The following is a 23,018-nucleotide window of genomic DNA, read 5'->3' on the forward strand; positions in this document are numbered from 1 at the left end:
GTTTCAAAACAGCTGCACAGTGTTAAACAGGACAATATTACAACAGAATTTAAATTTTTATTTATCATAAAGCGACAATAGTTTATAGAATTATAAAAGACCTAATGTATTAATTTTATTTGTATATTTAGTTGAATTACTTGGATCATAATTTTACTGCAAGCCAAGCCAAAGGCGACCAAAGGAACCAAAACTCCACACTACAAAAAATGCTCTTCTTACTCAGTATTTTTGTCTTGTTTCTAGTCAAAATATCTAAAAATTCTTAAAACAAGATTTACTAGACAAGCAAAAGTAATTGTCTTGTTTTGGGAAAAATAACTGAAAATGAAGAGAGTTTTTGCTTAAAATAAGATAAATAATCTGCCAATGGGGTGAGAAAAATAATCTTGTTCTCTGTTTGAATTAAGATTATTTTTCTCACCCCATTGGCAGATTATTTATCTTATTTTAAGCAAAAACTCTCTTCATTTTGAGTTATTTTCCCCAAAACAAGGCAATTACTTTTGCTTGTCTAGTAAATACTTCTTGTTTTAAGAATTTTTAGATATTTTGACTAGAAACACTCATTGACTCATTGACACTCATAGCATTCTATGTTAAGGATAACATCCCAGTTAATGTTCGAAATGACTTCATATGGCAGAACATTGAAGCATTATGGGTACAAGTTCATATACCACACATAAAGCCTATCTTAGTTGGGTGTGTATATAGACCTCCCAGTGCCAATACTCAATATCTGGATAACATATGTGAAATGTTTGATGCTGTTTGTGATCAAAACAGAGAGATATTTATTTTAGGTGATTTTAACATTGACTGGCTGTCACTAAACTGTCCAATGTATAAGAAACTTAAATCCACAGCTGCAATATGTGGCCTAAAACAAATCATAACTCAACCCACTAGGGTTGCAACAAGTACATTGGTTTCATCTGCAACATGTATAGATCATATATTTACAAATGCTTTTGAACAATGCTCCAAAGCAGTCTCTGTGCCCACTGGTTGTAGTGACCATAATATCATAAGAGTCACAAGGAAAACTAAATTGCCTAAAGGAGGCTGTAAAATAATTCATAAAAGAACTTACAGATTTTTCAACCAAGAGCAGTATGTGGGTGAAATTCAAGGTGTGGACTGGTCAGAAGTGTATGAAGACCGTGACCCTGACTCAGCCCTTAATAAGTTTATGGACATACTAATGAAAATAGTTGACAAGCATGCTCCTCTCAGAAAAAGAGCTGTGAGAAATAAAAGTGCCCCTTGGTTGGACAAAATTCTTAAAAATTTAATGCTGTCTAGAGATAACGCTAAAATAAAAGCTAACATTTCTTGCGAACTAGCTGATCAAAAACAATATAGAACTCTCAGAAATAAAGTAGTTAAAATGAATAGAATGAAGAAAAAAGAGTACTTTCAAGAAAAGATTAATGAAGCAAAAAATGATGGTAAAAAATTATGGAACACTTTAAATCAAATAATGGGCAGGAGTAAGTACTCAGCTGCTTCATATGTTGAAAATGATGGAGTGTTCATCACAGATCCAGAGGGAATTGCTAATTATTTTAACAATTATTTTATTAGTAAGGTAGAGAAATTTAGATCTGGTATGAGTCCAAATATCTCAGCATCTTATGATGCAATATTAAGTAAGATAATGAGTGAGAAGAACCATTCTGTCACTTTCTCATTCAGTCAAGTTGACATAGGTTCTGTTGGAAAAATTCTTGCAGCTCTTCCTGATGGAAAGGCATCAGGCATGGACCATTTGGACTCCAGGCTTATCAGGGTGGCAGCTGAAGCTCTGTCCTTTCCCGTTGCTCATTTGGTCAATTTAAGTTTGTTGCAGGGCGTATTTCCTGAGAAATGGAAGGAGGCTAAAATTATACCACTGCCTAAAAATAAAAGAGCCACATTTACAGGACAGAATAGCCGACCTATCAGTCTATTACCTTTACTCAGCAAAGTCATGGAAAAGATTGCTTTTGAACAAGTTTATAAATATTTTTTTTCTAATAGTTTGATTACAAAATATCAGCATGCATATCGGGAGGGTCACTCCACATGTACTGCTTTAACTCATATGACCGACAACTGGTTAGAAGAAATAGATGCAAACAGATTAGTAGGAGCAGTGATGTTGGACTTCAGTGCAGCGTTTGACCTGATAGATCACAAAATACTGCTTCAAAAATTAGAATGTTATGGTTTTACACCTTCGTCTCTGTCATGGATGGCGAGTTACCTATTCAATAGGAAGCAGCGTGTGTTCTTTAATGGTCAATATTCATCTACTAAGACAATACATTGTGGTGTGCCCCAGGGTAGCTGCCTTGGGCCTTTGCTATACTTGATCTTTACAAATGATTTACCTTTTATTGTGAAACATTCAACTGTTGTTATGTATGCAGATGATTCCACACTGTACTGTTCTGCAAAAAATCCTCATGATGTTTCAAATCTATTAAATCATGATTTGCAGAATATAAGCAAGTGGGTAAAAGATAACAAATTAATTTTAAATGTAGACAAATCAACATCTATGTTTTTCTGGAAAAGATTAAAATTAACTACCCAGCCATCTTTGAACTTGTCAGTCAATGGGCTGCAGCTAAGACAAGTGACGCAAGCCAGGTTACTGGGCGTCACCTTGGATTCTTACTTGTCTTTTTCAGCTCATATTGATGGAATGATTGCTAAAATGGGGAAGGGTATTGCAATGTCCAGAAAATGTATGTCATATATCCCTATGTCCATTGCTAGACAGGTGGTCCAGTCTCTTGTTTTGTGCCATTTAGAAAACTGTCCAATTATATGGTCATCTACATCACAAAAACATCTTCGTAAGCTTCAAGTGGCACAAAATAGGGCGGCAAGGACTGTCCTCCAGTGCTCTTTAAAAACTAACGTGGCCCTGATGCATAAACGTCTTTCTTGGCTCACAGTTGACGACAAAATTAAATTACGATTACTTTTAATGTTGTGGAATGCAGTATTTATGAAACAGCCACAGTTTCTCTCTGAGAAGTTTGTTTTTGTAGGAAGTGGACACCTACACGCCACCAGGCAGGCACTAGGTGGTGATATAAAACTTCCGCTTCCCAGGACAAATTTTTTGAAACGCACATCACTTTACAGAGCAATATCTATTTGGAATAGACTTTCTATCTCATCACGCAGAATTCAAAACAAATACAAATTTAAGAGGACAGTAACCAAGGAACTGCTGCAAATAATCTAGTGCCAGCTGTAAATTGTCTTTTTTTTTTTTTTTTTTTTTTTTCTCTCTTCTCTCTGAATGTAAGCGCAATGTTTGAATTATTTTTATTGTAATTTGTGTTGATTATTGTTTTGTGTGATTTTATGATTTGAATAATTTTAAAAGAGGACCCCAGGAAGATTAGCTGCCATTAAATGGGCCGCTAATGGGGATCCTAATAAAACAATAAAACAATAAAACAATAAAACACGACAAAAATACTGAGTAAGAAAAGCATTTCTTGCAGTGTAGGGTGAATTCAGGGTGATTGGGACACTTTTTCCATGTCATCTCAATGGCAAACCGTGTCCCAATCACCCTATGTATCGCTCAAACTAAGTAAAGAGCGTTTTTTATAACTTACCAGATTGTCCAACCTCCTCACTCACTTTCTTCCAAGTAAGATTATATCCCTGTTTCTATAAAGTATGAAGATGTATTGCACAGCTCTGGGTCTCCACATATGATTTTATCCTCATTGTTGTCAGACTACTAGAGCAAGCTCCTGATTGGTTAAAGGGTTAGTTCACCCAAAAATGACGGAACCCACAATTCAGTTCGGCAACGCATGACGTCACTCATTCAAAGTAAATGGGAAGCCTTAAAGGGATAGTTCAGCCGTAAATGAGCCTGTGATGTTGATCTGCTGAGCCTCAGGGCATCATAGGTGTGTGTGTTTCTTCAGGAGAACACAAATGAAGATTTTTAACTCAGCCGTTGCTCGTATAATGCATGTCAATGGGGTGTATTTCTATGAGAGTGAAAAACACACAGACATACGAATCCATATTAAACCCTGAGGCTCGTGGAGACACACTGATGTCTTAAGACACGAAACGATCGCTTTCTGCCAGAAACACAACAGTATTTGTGTTATTTTACCTCATATCAGGCGAATCTCATCTAGTGTTCCCAACGCACTAATGAGGAATCTGTCTGTCCGTCCGTCCGTCCGTCCGTAAATATCTCTGATATGAGGTGAAAATAACACAGTGTTGTGTTTCTGGCAGAAAGTGATCGTTCCGTGTCTTGATAGGTGGCGCTAGAGGGAATGAGTTAGAGACTCCTAATCAGGATTGCAGCCTATGATGTAATTATCCGCCATAAAAATTTCAAATGTAAAACCTTTTCGATTACGTCAAAAACGGTTAATGTTAATTTCATCAAAATAGTCTCGGATCATCTTCAGATGTTTTGCAAAATGTTAATTAAGTCTTTTAGATGGACCCAACCGTTTTCGTATAACTCACGAGCGAATTCGACGAAGAACACGCCAAATGGACGCGAGTCTCTATCTCCGCAACACTTTAGCGCATTGAGACCAGTCTTGGTACGCATCATCACAAGCACGTAGCCTCAGGTCATGCAGCGTTTTGGCACAGCACCACCTACAAAACTGATATTTTTTGCTTTATAACTGGTGAATAGGTTGTCCAAATATCAAAAAAACTCAGTGTTAACATACCAAGTCAGATGATACCCGAATGTTATTATAAAATGCTGTATTTTATGAACGCATTGGGTATTGCAATGTCGTAGTTTGTCGAAATTGCTGTCCGCTAATTTTAATTTCTTTTAAAATGTACTTTTTTGACCTCCTTCTAGAATGTTGGTCCGAGTTTCACCAATCCTCCATATATGGGCTCCAATATTGACTCACATCTTATTCAGATTATGCCGGCAAAAAGTGATTAAAAGATTATGTATGGACCAAACCATTTTAGCTGAAATGGATGACATGGTGCCAAGCTGACTCTGACCACCTGACGTCAATTTGGTTACACCGCCATCTATTGGTCAAAAGCAATTAAATCATATTACAATTAGATCTTTTGGCTAAAATGATCTAAAATATCAGCTATATCTTGTTATTTTCCCTGAGCTCTACATTTGTTGTTGTGGAAGTTCAGATTTGACCATATATATTAGTTTTGTGTTTGCTCTTGCCTGAAAGTATGTTTATGGGACATTTTGCTGATCTTTAAATGTAATTCGTGATGATATGAGCTCATTATTCCTGATGCGCTCTGCAGATGCCTTTTGTTTGTGCTGTTCATCTGCTGACTGGAGTTGTGTTTCAGGTGCGCAGTGGCTGTGCGTTCATGGTCCACGTTTGTCAAGATGAACACCAGCTTTATAATGAGTTCTTCTCCAAACCCACGCCCAAACTGGAGTGAGTACCACAATCAAACAACCATAACTCTCATCATTACTGTTGTGTTGTTCTGATGTGGGGTCCGTTCTTTGTAGGTCGCTAACTCAGTTCGCTGGATTTGTTTGTATTCATCTGCACTGCAAAAAATGCTCCTCTTCCTTAGTATTTTTGTCTCGTTTCTAGTCCAAATATCAAGATATTATTACATTAAGAAGCATTTACTAGACGAGCAAACGTAATTGTCTTGTTTTGGGGAAAATAACTCAAAATGAAGAGAGTTTTTGCTTAAAATAAGATAAATAATCTGCCAATGGGGTGACATAAATAATCTTGTTTTCTATTTGAGTTTTTGCATGAGCTATAAAGCTCAGATTTGGATTTGTGAGCTGACTCTTTGCATTTGCGTATATTTATATTCTTATTATAATGTGTTGGTGACAGTGAGCTCCTGGAGAAGCTGTGCCTGTCCCTGTATGATGTTTTGCGGCCTCTGATCATCCATGTGGTCCATCTGGAGACGCTTTCAGAGCTCTGTGGCATCCTGAAGAACGAGATGCTGGAGGACCACGTCCTAAACAACGGTACACAAAGCTTTTCTTAATGATCTGAATACCCAACATGCTGGATACCTGACAATTTCTTAAAGTGCCTCTTTTATGCTTTTTAGGGCTGTCATTTTTGAGAAATTTTTTAAAGCTTTATCCTAAGAATGATGACAATTTCATTCGGTTTGGGCATTTTTATTTCGATTGTGGTGTTTGTATGAAGCATTTTCATTCGGACTGGACTTTTGAACCGATTACAGTGCTCCATGTAAACGCACCTGATGTTCCCCGCGGTGGAGAAAACTCATTCGGAGCGCACAGACCTTTTCTTTAACCGTTACTTTACCAAAATGTTTGCAGACACTGCTTTTACGATGGGTTGGACCGTCCCTCAGCTCATCTACTCGAGTCCTGTACTGAAGTTCACTGTTTGAGTCTCTGTGCTTTACTGGAGTATTATTCTTTCTGTAATCTTCTGACTTTAACTTCACTCCATCTGAAAGACAAATATCGTCCTCTTTACTCCACTACATTTCTATCAAGGTCCTTGAAGTGGAAAGTCGTTTCTGTCGCAGCTTTGAAAGTCAGTGATGATTTTTTTCTTCTTTAAAAGGTGTTTGGGTTTTTGCAGAAAGCCTTTCAGGAATCACTCTTGTAGAGTCTCGTGAAGTTTAGCATTTATTAAACCGCTAACTAAATTCCATTTTTTTCCGCTAACATTGAACATAAGAATAACCTAAATCGAATTAATTAATTAGTCTTACCCTAATGTCACCCTTCAGACCTCCGCTCATCTTCACACACAGATGAAGATATTAGTGTTGAAATCCGATGGCTCAGAAAGGCCTTCATTGACACCAATGTCATTTCCTCTCTCAAGACCCATAAAGGCACTAAAGACGTCGTTACAAAGCCCATCTCACTACAGCGGCTCTACAATCATTGATGAAGAGGCCAGAATAGAGTTAGTGCGCAAAAACACTAAATAATGACTTATATAGTGATGGCCGATCTCAGAACAAAGCTTCGAACCGTTATGAGTCAGTGAATCGATTCATGATTCGGATCGCCAAAGTCTCGTGATTTCAGCAGTTTGACTCGCGATCCGAATCATGAATGTCATGGTCATTCCACTCATAACGGTTCGAATCATGAATCGATTCACTGACTCATAACGGTTCGAAGCTTTGTTCTGAAATCGGCCATCACTATATAAGTCGTTATTTAGTGTTTTTTGCAAAATAATGTGGATTATTTTGTCTGTGTTATGAGCTGTGATTGTGTGGTTTCTACAGCGGTCCAGCTGGCAGCGTTTGAGGCGTTAGTGAAGCAGATGCTGGAGGACGTGCAGGAGCGTTTGGTCTACAGGACACACATCTACATCCAGTCGGATATCATCGGGTATAATCCTGCCCCGGGAGACCTGGCGTACCCCGACAAACTGGAGATGATGGAGGTGAGCGGAGTCTGCAGCCAAAACAGGAGATATGGGCGGGATATGTCCGTCAATTAAAATATCTTAAAGGGTTAGTTCACCCAGTAATGAAATGTCTGTCATTAACTCCTCTCCCTAATGTCGCTCCACACCCGTAAGACCTCCGTTCATCTTCACACACAGTTTAAGATATTTTATATTTAGTCCGAGAGCGTATGCAAGTGTATGCACACTATACTGTCCATGTCCAGAAAGGGAATAAAAACATCATCACAGTAGTCCATATGAGACATCAGTGGGTTAATTAGAGTCTCTTGAAGCATCCAAAATACATTTGGGTCCAAAAATAACAAAAACTACGACTTTATTCAGCATTGGCTTCTCTTCCTACTTCAAAGTTGAGTCATTACTGACATCATTTTCATTTTTGGGTGAACTAACCCTTTAAGAGTGCAAAAATAGTTTAAGGCCGTTACAAAAATGAATGTTGACAAATGCAAACATGAACACATGACTAGTAAACATAACTGCTTTGTTTTAAATGCAACACTGTTTTAAAAAAAGAAACATCTAAAAACAGAACAACGTCTCAAATAACTGATTGGATTTGAGCTGAAACTGAATAATACACTCAACCAAAGATTAATCAGATATACACACATTACAACTTACACCCGCACTAAAGGACGCGGATGCCCACGCGCGAGTTTTCACACTGCAAAAAATGCTTTTCTTATTTAGTATTATTTTCTTGTTTCCAAACATCTATATATATCAAAATCAAGATGCATTTACTAGATATGTGAAATGATTAAAATGTTTAATCGCGATTGATCGCAGTATGCGCAAAATTCAATAATGAAAACAAAAGTACTGCTAAATGAACAAAAGTGCAATAACATATGGTTTGCAAACACTTTAAACAAATAAAGTGCTTTTTACAGCAGTTAAAAGTTAGTAACAGTTCTTGTAAATATCAACTTTACTTAAATCTGCATATTTGTGATATTCACCCCAGGGCGTTATTTAATTTATAAAGGCCATTTTTTAAATCGTATTAAATGTATGCATCATCTTTCATGTTCAATTCTTCCATTTGATTAATAAATTCAGTTATAATAGTAAAGACACTATAGGGCTGTTACCAATCAAATTAAATAATTTAAACTGCAAAAAATACAGCTGCAATAAATAATGTTATAAGATTGATGATCTCAATAAAACATGCAATCATACGTATTAACATAACCGCCAATAGGGGGCAGCAAGTGATCGTCTTCATGAGCGAGTCATTGAGTTGTTTATTCAAATGTCTGTCAAACTCCCTCTGCACGCGATTGGATATCGCTACAACCAACCAGAGCACCGCGAGGCGGAGCTGACAGATTAAACCCATCCCTAATAAAAACAGTAGTGGTGTCTCAGTTCTGCTGAAATACGCTGCGGTCTCCGTCGAGTTATTCAGTGCTGTTCTCATTCAGTGTGTGTTGGACAGGACTGCTCATCTCAACGCTTTATCTGTTGCAGAAAATCGCTCAGAGTCTGAAAGAGGAGCAGATGAAGCTGAGCTCGAGCTCTTTCTCTGAGGTCCAGCTGGAGGAGTCTGATCACAGAAAGCTCATCAGCTCAGGTGTGTGTGTGTGTGTGTGTGTGTGTGTGTGTGTGTGTGTGAGAGAGAGTGTGTCTGAAAGAGGAGCAGATGAAGCTGAGCTCGAGCTCTTTCTCTGAGGTCCAGCTGGAGGAGTCTGATCACAGAAAGCTCATCAGCTCAGGTGTGTGTGTGTGTGTGTGTGTGTGTGTGTGTGTGTGTGAGAGAGAGTGTGTCTGAAAGAGGAGCAGATGAAGCTGAGCTCGAGCTCTTTCTCTGAGGTCCAGCTGGAGGAGTCTGATCACAGAAAGCTCATCAGCTCAGGTGTGTGTGTGTGTGTGTGTGTGTGTGTGTGTGTGTGTGTGTGTGTGAGAGAGAGTGTGTCTGAAAGAGGAGCAGATGAAGCTGAGCTCGAGCTCTTTCTCTGAGGTCCAGCTGGAGGAGTCTGATCACAGAAAGCTCATCAGCTCAGGTGTGTGTGTGTGTGTGTGATCTAATCGATGATGTTGTGTGTTTCTCCTGCAGATCCTCGAGCTCAGAGCTCAGTCTCTCCTGCAGATCTTCATGGCATGTGGTATCCGACGGTCAGACGAACTCTAGTGTGCCTGTCCAAACTCTACCGCTGCATAGACGTGAGGACTCTCACCTGATTTACACATCATTCATCCTGTCTTTCTGAGTGTCTGTCTGTCTGAGTGTCTGTCTGTCTGAGTGTCTGTCTGTCTGAGTGTCTGTCTGTCTGTCCTTTTGTCTCTCTGAATGTCTGTCTGTCTGTCCTTTTGTCTGTCTGTCTGTCCTTTTGTCTGTCTGTCTGTCTGAGTGTCTGTCTGTCCGTCCTTTTGTCTGTCTGTCTGTCTGTCTGTATTGGTGTAGTGTGTGATATGGTGTGAGTAATGGCAGTGTGTCCTGCTGTGTGTATTGTGTCCTGCAGAGGGCAGTGTGTGATATGGTGTGAGTAATGGCAGTGTTTTCGGCTGTGTGTGTTGTGTCCTGCAGAGGGCAGTGTGTGATATGGTGTGAGTAATGGCAGTGTTTTCGGCTGTGTGTGTTGTGTCCTGCAGAGGGCAGTGTGTGATATGGTGTGAGTAATGGCAGTGTTTTCGGCTGTGTGTGTTGTGTCCTGCAGAGGGCAGTGTGTGATATGGTGTGAGTAATGGCAGTGTGTCCTGCTGTGTGTGTTGTGTCCTGCAGAGGGCAGTGTGTGATATGGTGTGAGTAATGGCAGTGTTTTCGGCTGTGTGTGTTGTGTCCTGCAGAGGGCAGTGTGTGATATGGTGTGAGTAATGGCAGTGTTTTCGGCTGTGTGTGTTGTGTCCTGCAGAGGGCAGTGTGTGATATGGTGTGAGTAATGGCAGTGTGTCCTGCTGTGTGTGTTGTGTCCTGCAGAGGGCAGTGTGTGATATGGTGTGAGTAATGGCAGTGTGTCCTGCTGTGTGTGTTGTGTCCTGCAGAGGGCAGTGTGTGATATGGTGTGAGTAATGGCAGTGTGTCCTGCTGTGTGTGTTGTGTCCTGCAGAGGGCAGTATTTCAGGGCCTGTCACAGGAAGCTCTGTCCGCCTGCATCCAGTCTCTGCTCAAAGCTGCTGATGTCATCCAGAAGAGCAAGGTGAGCTTCAGTTCATACATCAGGAGTCCAAACACAAGCTTTAGTGATGACCTGACATTAGCAGACACACCAATTGGCTAATAATATATATTTGCCAGAGCTGGACAAATTACAACTTCATTACTGGAGTAAAGTAAGAGTACTGCTGGGCAAATATTACTCCGTTACAAGTGAAAGTTGTAAACACAGATTTTTACTGAAGTAAAAGTTCAGAAGTATTAGATTTCAAAAGTAAATGTCCTTCTTTATGTCGCCGCATTATTGTATTATAGTTGTATAAATGCACATTATGCCATCATGGTTTAAGCCAGTCAGTGACGCTCCATCTGACACACTAGCAGACGACTAACTTAAACTCATTTAAATACTTGTAGAAAAGTTACAAAGCTGCTGTCACTTTAAGGCCGAATGCACGGATCCAATACACTGATACACATCTGATATTCTCACACTGTTCACCTTCACTGAAGACAGAATCAACTTTGTTTATGTGAATCCTCCACTAAATGAGCATTTGGACATCCGTCTTCTTCCATTTTGCTCTAAACTATAAATCAGTGTTTAATAAATGCTGTGAAATCATTGAACTTCACGAGACTCTACAAGAGTGATTCCTGAAAGGCTTTCTGCAAAAACCCAAACACCTTTTAAAGAAGAAAAAAATCATCACTGACTTTCAAAGCTGCGACAGAAACGACTTTCCACTTCGAGGACCTTGATAGAAATGTAGTGGAGTAAAGAGGACGATATTTGTCTTTCAGATGGAGTGAAGTTAAAGTCAGAAGATTACAGAAAAAATAATACTCCAGTAAAGCACAGAGACTCAAACAGTGAACTTCAGTAAATGTGCTTAGTTACTGTACAGCTCTGCTATTTGCCAAGTGTGTGTGTGTGTGTGTTGTTCCTTCACAGACTCAAATAGATGGGCAGCTCTTCCTCATCAAACATCTCCTCATCATGCGAGAACAGATCGCCCCGTTCCACGCAGACTTCGCCATTAAAGAGATCTCTCTGGACCTGAAGAAGACCAGAGGTGTGTGAGCTCCGGCTCTCCGGGCTATCGCGGTGGATTACACTGCAAAAAATGCTCCTCTTACTCAGTATTTTTGTCTTGTTTCTAGTCCAAACATCTAAAAACTCTTAAAACAAGAAGTATTTACTAGACAAGCAAAAGTAATTGTCTTGTTTTGGGGAAAATAACTCTAAATGAAGAGAGTTTTTGCTTAAAATAAGATAAATAATCTGCCAATGGGGTGAGAAAAATAATCTTAATTCAAACAGAAAACAAGATTATTTATCTTATTTTAAGCAAAAACTCTTAATTTTCATATTTTTCCCCAGAAAACAAGCAAAAATATCTCATGTCGTTTTACTGATCTAGTAAATGCATCTTGATTTAAGAATATTTAGATATTTAGACTGGAAACAAGACAAGTTTACTGAGTAAGAAGAGCATTTTTTGGTGTGTGTGTGTGTGTGTGTGTGTGTGTGTGTATAATGTGTAATGTCAGTGAAGCAGCACCAGATGGCACAATAACACCAGTTTCTCTTCTTCCTCAGACGCCGCGTACAAAATCTTCAACCCCAAAGCTGTGCATCATTTCTTCCGCCTGAACAGCCATAATGCCATCCTGGAGTTCCTGCTGGAGGTGAAGTGTTTATTCATCTATCGGCCTCACAGCTGATCATAATGACTGATTTATTGATTTATGGCTCCTCACACCAGGGTTCTCCGGAGATTAAGGAGCACTACATCGACTCTAAGAAAGATGTGGACCGGCACCTGAAGGCCAGCTGTGAGCAGTTCATTCAGCAGCAGACTCACCTGTTTGTGGGAAACCTGGAGGACTTCCTCAGCAAGGTCACGACTCTCAGTGCATTATGGGTCGGAAAACACATTCATGTCGAATGCAAACACGAATGCACTGCAAAAAAAAATGCTTGTTTCCAGTCCAAATGTGTGTCTAACGATTCATAAATCAAGATGCATTTACTAGATAAGCAGTGACAAGATGCATTTGCTTGTTTTCTGGAAAATATATCATAATGAAGAGAGTTTTAAACAGGCCAGTTCTGCCAGTGGGGTGAGAAAAATAATCTTAATTCTGTTTGGAAACAAGATTTCAGTCAGAGAGATTATTTTTCTCACCCCACTGGCAGATCACTTTGCCTGTTTAAAACTTTGATTTTATTTTCAACAAAACAAGAAAAAATATCTTACCGTAAATCCTCTAATATAGGCCCGGGCCTTTATGTTACTCGAGCGCATCGCGGTCCAGGCCTTTATAGCGTGTGTGTGTGTGTGTGTGTGTGTGTGTGTGTGTGTGTGTTCCTTGTATGGCAATACTTGTGAGGGCACAAATGTCCTCACTTATATAGTAAAATAACTCACTAGTCCTCACTAGTCTTATAAATTGGCCAAAACATGTTTATATTTAAATCTATTGTTCTGCACGTTTCTGGGATGGAGAGGTTTAGCGTGTGTTTGTGTGTGTGTGTGTGTGTGCGCGCATGTGTGTGCGCATGTGTGTGTGTGTGTCGGTCTGTGTGCGTAGGTTTCGGGATAGGGGTTGGGTTAGGGGATAGAAAATATCATTAACCTGATATAAATTCAATGGAAGTCAATGTAATGTCCTCACTAATATACTGAAACAAACGTGTGTGTGTGTGTGTGTGTGTGTGTGTGTGTGTGTGTGTGTGTGTGTGTGTGTGTGTGTGTGTGTGTGTGTGTGTGTGTGTGTAATCACAGGTAGCAGCTTTGAAAACGATGGCTGTTGAAGGAGGACCGACGTATAACCTCTCGCAGCAGCCCTGGGCTCAGCCTGGTGAGAGTTTGACTGATTGTGAAAAATGAATCGCCTGTTAATTCACATTCAGAAAGTCTTCAGTTCAATATCATGGCATTATATTATTTCTGTGATCTCTTCATAAAACTGTATTTTACTGCATAAATGTCCAGAATTGGTCATGATTTATTCAACAGTCGGTCCGACTCTTAAAGGGCCAGTTCACCATTAATGAGAATCGACTCTTAAAGGGCCAGTTCTTTATTAATGAGAATCGACTCTTAAAGGGCCAGTTCTTCATTAATGAGAATCGACTCTTAAAGGGCCAGTTCTCTATTAATGAGAATCCCGGGATCGTTTCCTCGCCCTAATGTTGCTCAAACCCGTCAGCCTTTCCTTCCTCATAGAAAGGCCATGGAGTCTCTTCAGAACATCTGGAATAATCCGCTCCATCCGTACGGATCCGTTCCTCTTTATGAACTTTCTGAAGTTTCTTAGCCTGTCAATGGAGGACAGAAATCTGTCCATTTCATCTCAAATATCTTGTTTAATCATTAAAGCAGAGCCCAGAACGATTAATAAACCAGATTTCATACGCTCTACATTAAACCATACGCTGCAGAAATGATGATCTTCCTCAGGATTTCTGTTCTCCAGCTCAAATATCCAAACATCCTTAAATCAGGACACATTTAACGACCGCAGAATGAAGACATGAAGAGTTTGAGCTCTAATATCTGTCATTGGGTCTGAACATCATCTCATCTGAGTCAAGCTGAACTTCATCGACACATCGGCGGAGATTTGATCTCCATTTAATCAGAAAATCACACGAGATATCACCTCAAACTTTAAGATGTTTTTGGTCATTTCTTAACCCTATGCGGTGCTTTTGAGTCTTAATTTGCTCACAGCTTTCTCTGTTTCAGCAAATGAAGGATTTTTGGTGATAAATCTTACTTTGACACATATTTTGGGAAAACTGAACGATACATTGTGGGTTAATTCACTTCCCTTTCGTTATGTTCGGGATGTCCACTAAATTAAACTGCTGTAAAAATATATCAGATAATTGTTGCATAAATCTATTAATCAACTTCAGTTCTGATCAAAACTACTAAATGGAAAAGAAAAAAAGGATTGGCCAAATGAATTAAAGAGTGATGGAGATCTGATGTGTGTTCTCAAACTAATACACTGCAGTTAATGCTCCTCTTCCTCAGTATTTCTGTCGTGTTTCTCGTCTAAATATCTAAAAAGTCTTACATTAGAAAAATTTACTAGACAAGAAAAAATTGTCTTGTTTTGGGGAAAATAACTCAAAATGAAGAGAGTTTTTGCTTAAAATAAGATAAATAATCTGCCAATGGGGTGAGAAAAATAATCTTAATTCAAACAGAAAACAAGATTATTTTTCTCACCCCATTGGCAGATTATTTATCTTATTTTAAGCAGAAACTCTCTTCATTTTGAGTTATTTTCCCCAAAACAAGACAATTACTTTTGCTTGTCTAGTAAATACTTCTTGCTTTAAGAGTTTTTAGATGTTTGGACTAGAAACACGACAAAAATACTGAGGAAGAAGAGCATTTTTTGCAGTGTATAACTCTTTTACATTAGAGAACAGATTGACGTGTGTCTTTAATTGCTCTTAAATTGAATCCCTGGCATATATAAAGGTTATGTAGTTTGATTTTGTGTGATTTCCATCATAACGAGGCAGAAATGAATGAGCCATTTCTCAAGCCGAATGTGTTTTCTGTACTTTCAGCCAAAATCAATGACGTGGTGATGTCCACGTATCGGATCCTGAAGAACAAGCTGCCAATCACCTTACAGAGCCTGTCCCTATATCTGGCCAATAAGGACACAGAGTTCATCCTGTTTAAGCCGGTCAGGGTGAGCATACACTCTTCAAATATTGGTTTGAATTAGACAAGTCTCTGAGTGAATATAGGTAGAGACAGATTGAGAAATCTTCCATCCTCTTGACCTTTGAAAGATAAAACGGTGTTTGTCATCCCTAAAAAACATATAAATTTGGTTGTATAGCTAAAAAAAATCAGCCTTTCACACATATCGCAAATTATATTGTGTATTTCGCATCCCAAATGTGTATTTCTGCTTCATATTTTCACGAATAATAGGCCTGTTACTAACAGTTAGTGTGGGGGTTACTCATTACAAGAACTGAGTTACCTGCACTGCACAAAATGCTGTTCTTACTTAGTATTTGTATCTTGTTTCTAGTCAAAATATCAAACAATTCTTACATTTAGAAACATTTACTAGACAAGTACAAATGATTGTCTTGTTTCGGGAACAGTGTGTTAGCCGGCTAGCTGTGTCTCGCGCTGAAGTCCCGTGGGAACTCAGCAGTAGCCGGAAAAAAGGCAGTCCAGTTGGGAAGAGCGTTGTGTGTGTAAAACACGATTATTTTATTTCTGCACATCTTTCCTCAAGCCGAGTGTGCCCAAATGGAAGGATTAATAAAGTGTACATTACCTCCACAGTGGCTGCGCCCGTCTTTACCCACGGAATAGCATTATTCTTCCACCGGCCCGGCTGTGTTGTGTCTTTATAAGTTAGTCAAGTGTTCGCTGCATATTTTCACAATTTCGGAAAGGCACAAACGCGAACCATTTCTTCTTCACTCGCGAGCCCGATCGGATCATCACTCTAGTGAAGTCCGGTCACGAACGAATCGTTCTTTTGAACCGGCTCTTTTTAGTGAAGCGGGCGAACCAGTTCACCAAATCGGACTGAATCGCTCTAAACGGTTCGCGTCTCAAATCAGCGCTGACACGTTACTTTAGTTACTCACTTTGACATGAGTGACAGTCCCTCCGTGTATAAATAAACTAATGTCTTGAATTATGTGTTGTAACTCCAGCCGTTCACTGAACTGAGTCATGCTGAGAGATCTGATGAACTCACGAGCCGCTGATACTGAGCATGAGCGAGCAACTGAACGAGCAGCGGTCCGAGGATCAGCAGGACAGAATCGAAAACCGTTTCTCTCGGACACGATTAATACTGAGAACCGTCGAGCCGATGAGCAGAGCCTCTTTATACACACGACGCTCTTCTCGACTGGACTATTTTTCCGGCCACGCCATTCCCACGGGAGCGCGAGACACAGCTAGCCGTCTAAAACTAAGTGGCTAAACTCATCTCGCTGTCGTGTGAGGGACCTGTTCATGTCGGACGGACATTTTAATTGCATTGTGTGTTTGTTAAGAGGCTCTAGACACCCGTTACGTCTATGCCCCCAAAGCTGCCGTTTAGCTGAGGGGGGCTCTTATTAATTTAAGCAAAAACTCCTTAATGTTGAGTTATTTTTCCCCAAAACAAGACAATAATTTTTGCTTGTCTAATAAATACTTTTTTTAAAGATTTTTGTGATGTTTTGACTAGAAACAAGACAACAAAAACTGAGTAAGAAAATCTTTTTTTGCAGTGTAATCAGATTACTTTTTCAAGTAACTAGTAAAGTAATGCATTACTTTTAAAATTTACAACAAAATATCTGAGTTACTTTTTCAAGTAAGCAACTCAATTTACATTGTTTTCCCATTTATTGACTGACAGCTCTCTTGTCCCAATATTGTAATATCCCAAAATTGTAAGTGTGGAGTCGTTGTGTCTAAATTATGGTTACTGTAATTCCAGGCTGAATGTGAGCATGCATTTACTAATCTCATTTGCACACACACACACAAAAGATTCAGCATTCCTCAAAATTAATACAATCTGTGAAATACAAACCCACAGTCATTAAATGTTAAATAAATCAAATATTTGTATGCATTCAATCTCACTTTATTGACCGATGTACTTGCTGATGACTCCGTTAAACCATACGCAATAATTACTTTAGATTTTTTTTAGTTTTTATTGGTGAAGTAAGTGTTATCCGAGGCTTATTATTAAACTTTTGGTGAGAAAGGGTCTTTACATGTGCTCAAAAATAAAACTTGTTTTTGTTATATATAGAACAAGCCCAGCCCAGGTGAAAAAAAGTAACGCAATATTGTAACGCATTACTTTTCTTAAAAAGTAACTAAGTTACGCAATTAGTTACTCTTTAAGGGAGTAACTCAATTAGTTACTCTTTAAGGGAGTAACACAATATTGTAACGTATTACTTTTCTTAAAAAGTAACTAAGTAACGCAATTAGTTACTCTTTAAGGGAGTAACGCAATTAGTTACTTTTTAAGGGAGTAACACAATATTGTAACTCATTACTTTTCTTAAAAGTAACTAAGTAACGCAATTAGTTACTCTTTAAGCGAGTAACACAATATTGTAACGCATTACTTTTCTTAAAAAGTAACTAAGTAACGCAATTAGTTACTCTTTAAGCGAGTAACACAATATTGTAACGCATTACTTTTCTTAAAAAGTAACTAAGTAACTCAATTAGTTACTCTTTAAAGGCGTAACACAATATTGTAACGCATTACTTTTCTTAAAAACTAACTAAGTAACTCAATTAGTTACTCTTTAAGGGAGTAACACAATATTGTAACGCATTACTTTTCTTAAAAAGTAACTAAGTAACTCAATTAGTTACTTTTTAAGGGAGTAACGCAATATTGTAACTCATTACTTTTCTTAAAAGTAACTAAGTAACGCAATTAGTTACTCTTTAAGGGAGTAACACAATATTGTAACGTATTACTTTTCTTAAAAAGTAACTAAGTAACTCAATTAGTTACTCTTTAAGGGAGTGACACAATATTGTAACGCATTACTTTTCTTAAAAAGTAACTAAGTAACTCAATTAGTTACTCTTTAAGGGAGTGTAACAATATTGTAACGCATTACTTTTCTTAAAAAGTAACTAAGTAACTCAATTAGTTACTCTTTAAGGGAGTAACACAATATTGTAACACATTACTTTTCTTAAAAAGTAACTAAGTAACTCAATTAGTTACTCTTTAAGGGAGTGTAACAATATTGTAACGTATTACTTTTCTTAAAAGTAATTAAGTAACGCAATTAGTTACTCTTTAAGGGAGTAACACAATATTGTAACGCATTACTTTTCTTAAAAAGTAACTAAGTAACTCAATTAGTTACTTTTTAGGCGAGTAACACAATATTGTAACGCATTACTTTTCTTAAAAAGTAACTAAGTAACTCAATTAGTTACTCTTTAAAGGAGTAACACAATATTGTAACACATTACTTTTCTTAAAAAGTAACTAAGTAACTCAATTAGTTACTCTTTAAGGGAGTGTAACAATATTGTAACGTATTACTTTTCTTAAAAGTAATTAAGTAACGCAATTAGTTACTCTTTAAGGGAGTAACACAATATTGTAACGCATTACTTTTCTTAAAAAGTAACTAAGTAACTCAATTAGTTACTTTTTAGGCGAGTAACACAATATTGTAACGCATTACTTTTCTTAAAAAGTAACTAAGTAACTCAATTAGTTACTCTTTAAAGGCGTAACACAATATTGTAACGCATTACTTTTCTTAAAAGTAATTAAGTAACGCAATTAGTTACTCTTTAAGGGAGTGACGCAATATTGTAACGCATTACTTTTCTTAAAAAGTAACTAATTAACTCAATTAGTTACTCTTTAAAGGCGTAACACAATATTGTAACACATTACTTTTCTTAAAAGTAACTAAGTAACTCAATTAGTTACTCTTTAAGGGAGTAACACAATATTGTAACGCATTACTTTTCTTAAAAGTAACTAACTCAATTAGTTACTCTTTAAAGGCGTAAAACAATATTGTAACGCATTACTTTTCTTAAAAGTAACTAAGTAACTCAATTAGTTACTCTTTAAGGGAGTAACACAATATTGTAATGCATTACTTTTCTTAAAAGTAACTAACTCAATTAGTTACTCTTTAAGGGAGTAACACAATATTGTAACACATTACTTTTCTTAAAAAGTAACTAAGTAACTCAATTAGTTACTCTTTAAGGGAGTGTAACAATATTGTAACGTATTACTTTTCTTAAAAGTAATTAAGTAACGCAATTAGTTACTCTTTAAGGGAGTAACACAATATTGTAACGCATTACTTTTCTTAAAAAGTAACTAAGTAACTCAATTAGTTACTCTTTAGGCGAGTAACACAATATTGTAACACATTACTTTTCTTAAAAAGTAACTAAGTAACTCAATTAGTTACTCTTTAAAGGCGTAACACAATATTGTAACGCATTACTTTTCTTAAAAGTAATTAAGTAACGCAATTAGTTACTCTTTAAGGGAGTGACGCAATATTGTAACGCATTACTTTTCTTAAAAAGAACTAATTAACTCAATTAGTTACTCTTTAAAGGCGTAACACAATATTGTAACGCATTACTTTTCTTAAAAGTAACTAAGTAACTCAATTAGTTACTCTTTAAGGGAGTAACACAATATTGTAACGCATTACTTTTCTTAAAAGTAACTAACTCAATTAGTTACTCTTTAAAGGCGTAACACAATATTGTAACGCATTACTTTTCTTAAAAACTAACTAAGTAACTCAATTAGTTACTCTTTAAGGGAGTGACACAATATTGTAACGCATTACTTTTCTTAAAAACTAACTAAGTAACTCAATTAGTTACTCTTTAAGGGAGTAACGCAATATTGTAACGCATTACTTTTCTTAAAAACTAACTAAGTAACTCAATTAGTTACTCTTTAAGGGAGTGACACAATATTGTAACGCATTACTTTTCTTAAAAACTAACTAAGTAACTCAATTAGTTACTCTTTAAGGGAGTAACACAATATTGTAATGCATTACTTTTTAAAGTAACTTTCCCCAACACTGATTACTAAATTATGAAATATGACATTGACTGCATATGTGACGACACATTTAACTAACGAATTCTAAATCGCGATTTTATGGCATTATTTCAGATTTGGACGTGTCTTTGAAATGCAGAGAAACGGCTTTAACGACACAGGCGCTGTATAATAGGCTAATTCTTTCATGTGACGCCACTTTATTTGCGTTTACACTGCAAAAAAATGCTCTTCTTATGTAGTATTTTTTTCTTGTTTCCAGTTCAAATGGCTAAATATTCTTAAATCAAGATGCATTTACTAGATAAGTAAAATGACATATGACACACAAGATATTTTTTCTTGTTTTCTGGTGAAAAATATCATAATGAAGAGAGTTTTTCCATAAAACAAGAAAAATTATCTGCCAATGGGGTGAGAAAAATAATCTTGTTTTCTGTTAGAATTAAGATTATTTTTCTCGCCCCATTGGCAGATTATTTTGCCTGTTTTAAGCAAAAACTCTCTTCATTTTTATTTTATTTTCAACAAAACAAGAAAAAATATCTGATGTCGTTTTACTGATCTAGTAAATGCATCTTGATTTAAGAATTGTTAGATATTTAGACTGGAAACGAGACAGAATGACTGAGTAAGAAGAGCATGTTGTGCAGTGCGTTTATATGTGACTGGTTTCTTCTGCTTTCAGAATAATATTCAGCAGGTTTTCCAGCGGCTTCAGGCGTTCCTACAGGAGGAATACAGCGGAGAAGATCTGCAGATCATCGCCTGTCCCTCACTGGAGCAGGTGAAGGACAACAACATTACTAAAACTTCAAATAAAATGAAAATGGAAAAATAAAGTATACAAAAGCACAAGCTCAAATAACCGTGTGTACTGTAAGCATGTATATTAATTAGGGGTGTAACGATTCATCTTCTACATCGATCTGTGCTCGGCAAGTTGGCCTTCCGGACGACATATATCGATCTAATATCGTTTTAAAAGGTAATCGATCGAATGTATCGATAATGGGAAATACCGTATTTGATTTAAGCGCGTCAGACTTTATATAGATGTTTTTTCTTAGCACTTTTAATGATAAAGGCGTTAAACGTTATCAGTCTGCCTATATGTGACGTCAGCCACGCGCAAAGAAAACTAAACATAGCAACGAGTGAGAAATGATCAGGCCAGCATTGCGGTCCAGTGTGAGAAAACACTTTGGCTTTAGTAAAGATGGAGATGTTCTAAAGAAGTCGCTCGCTGTTTGCAGTAGTAGCAGGTTCAGCCACTGCTCATTCAACCTGAAGAGATGCAAGTCGCACTTTATTTTTCATATTAATATTGTAATATTTTTATGTTGAAGAACAAGCAGAAGGAGCAGTAGTAGTGTGTTGGTGTCACTTACTGTACTTTTATTGAACATGTGAGCAGAATGGGTTAACTTCCTGTTAATTCAACCTAAACTGTTGGTTGCACTTTATTCAAATAAAATGTGAACACGTTTGCCATTAATTGTTTACTTGTTTGTTTATATCCATAATTAATTGATATCTGATTCCCTTAAAAGAAACAACAGGAATCTAGGAAACTTCACTGCACATATTTATTTCAGTCACACTGATTTACATTTTTGGCTAAAAAGTTACTGAATTGGTTTCAAGTCACTGAATCGTTTCGGATCGTATCGTTCTAAATGAACCGATATCGTCCTTGAATCGTATCGACAACCTCACATCGTGATACGAATCGAATCGCTGTTAAAACGAATCGTTACACCCCTAATATTAATTATAATAAAATAACATTGAACAGTTCCTGCACTGTAAAATATTTTTGTTGGTTTAACTTTAAAAAAAACTAAGTAACCTGGTTGCCTTAAAAATTTTAGTTGATACAATGAAGGAAATTGATTTAATAAATAGAAACTCAAAATGTTATTGTATCTGAACTCAGTGCTGTACACTGCAAAAAAAATAACTCAAAATGAAGAGAGTGTTTGCTTAAAATAAGATAAATAATCTGCCAATGGGGTGAGAGAAATAATCTTGTTTTCTGTTTGAATTAAGATTATTTTCCTCACCCCATTGGCAGATTATTTATTGAGTAAACGCAGCTGATAATCTACAATGCCAGTGATAAACCTCATCAGTTTTGAAGCTGAGACATTGCCTCTTGTTGTCCAGATCAATCTGCTGCTGTCGATGAAGTAGCTTCAGGATCCACTGGGAAAGGAAGCGGAAAACCCGGAAGATCCTGGATCCGGATTGACCCCCAGAGGCCGAGTGTGTGACCAAATGTGAACCTAGATTTAAACATGAAGCGGATGGTGCGGTCACTGACCAGCATTGGCCAGCAGGGGGCGCTGGGAGTCTGTGCAACAGCAGGTTTATTATTTCTGCAGGAATATTTCACTCTCTCACATCTGCTCATCTCAATCAGGCTTCGCTCAGCTCAGCAGGACGTTTGCAGATCAGGTTTTGGGCTTTTTATACCATAAGTCTGATATAATATTTGATACGGATGACTCGTCTCTGTGATGATCATGAACTAAAGCTGTCGGTTTGGCACACGTTTCCCTGCTGTGAGTTATTCTGCATTAGATCCGGCCCAATCCTGACGTTAAACAAGCTCTTTCATTTCTATTTGCTTTTTTAAAACTGTGGGTTTTCCTCAATCTGTCCTTCAACCCTGAGATGAAGAAGTGGAAACCCTTCCGTTCTACCGTGAGTTAATAACTCCGCAGATCTGCTGTTAAATATGAATCAGATGTTTGATTAGCTGTGTTTACTCACACGAGTATTGCTCATATTAGAGATGTGAGTATTAAAGTTCATTCCTCATGTGCACTGCAAAAAATGCTCTTCTTCCT

At 37.5% G+C, this 23,018-nt stretch overlaps 1 protein-coding gene across 1 annotated transcript in view; it reads left to right on the top strand.

The window, feature by feature from the left end:
• cog3 (component of oligomeric golgi complex 3) overlaps positions 1–23,018 on the top strand; it is a 38,636-nt gene extending 15,618 nt beyond the window's left edge. The window contains exons 11-23 of the mRNA XM_067444722.1: positions 5,347–5,438; positions 5,862–6,001; positions 7,261–7,421; positions 8,928–9,030; positions 9,514–9,620; positions 10,505–10,594; positions 11,507–11,627; positions 12,155–12,243; positions 12,321–12,455; positions 13,344–13,419; positions 15,152–15,279; positions 20,852–20,950; positions 22,333–23,018. Coding sequence (XP_067300823.1) covers positions 5,347–5,438; positions 5,862–6,001; positions 7,261–7,421; positions 8,928–9,030; positions 9,514–9,620; positions 10,505–10,594; positions 11,507–11,627; positions 12,155–12,243; positions 12,321–12,455; positions 13,344–13,419; positions 15,152–15,279; positions 20,852–20,950; positions 22,333–22,359 — 1,368 coding nt within the window. The 3' untranslated portion in view covers positions 22,360–23,018. The remainder of the gene's footprint in view (positions 1–5,346; positions 5,439–5,861; positions 6,002–7,260; positions 7,422–8,927; positions 9,031–9,513; positions 9,621–10,504; positions 10,595–11,506; positions 11,628–12,154; positions 12,244–12,320; positions 12,456–13,343; positions 13,420–15,151; positions 15,280–20,851; positions 20,951–22,332) is intronic.

This window comes from Pseudorasbora parva, chromosome 5, assembly GCF_024679245.1.
Source record: "Pseudorasbora parva isolate DD20220531a chromosome 5, ASM2467924v1, whole genome shotgun sequence".
In the NCBI taxonomy this organism is placed as follows: Eukaryota; Metazoa; Chordata; class Actinopteri; order Cypriniformes; family Gobionidae; genus Pseudorasbora; species Pseudorasbora parva.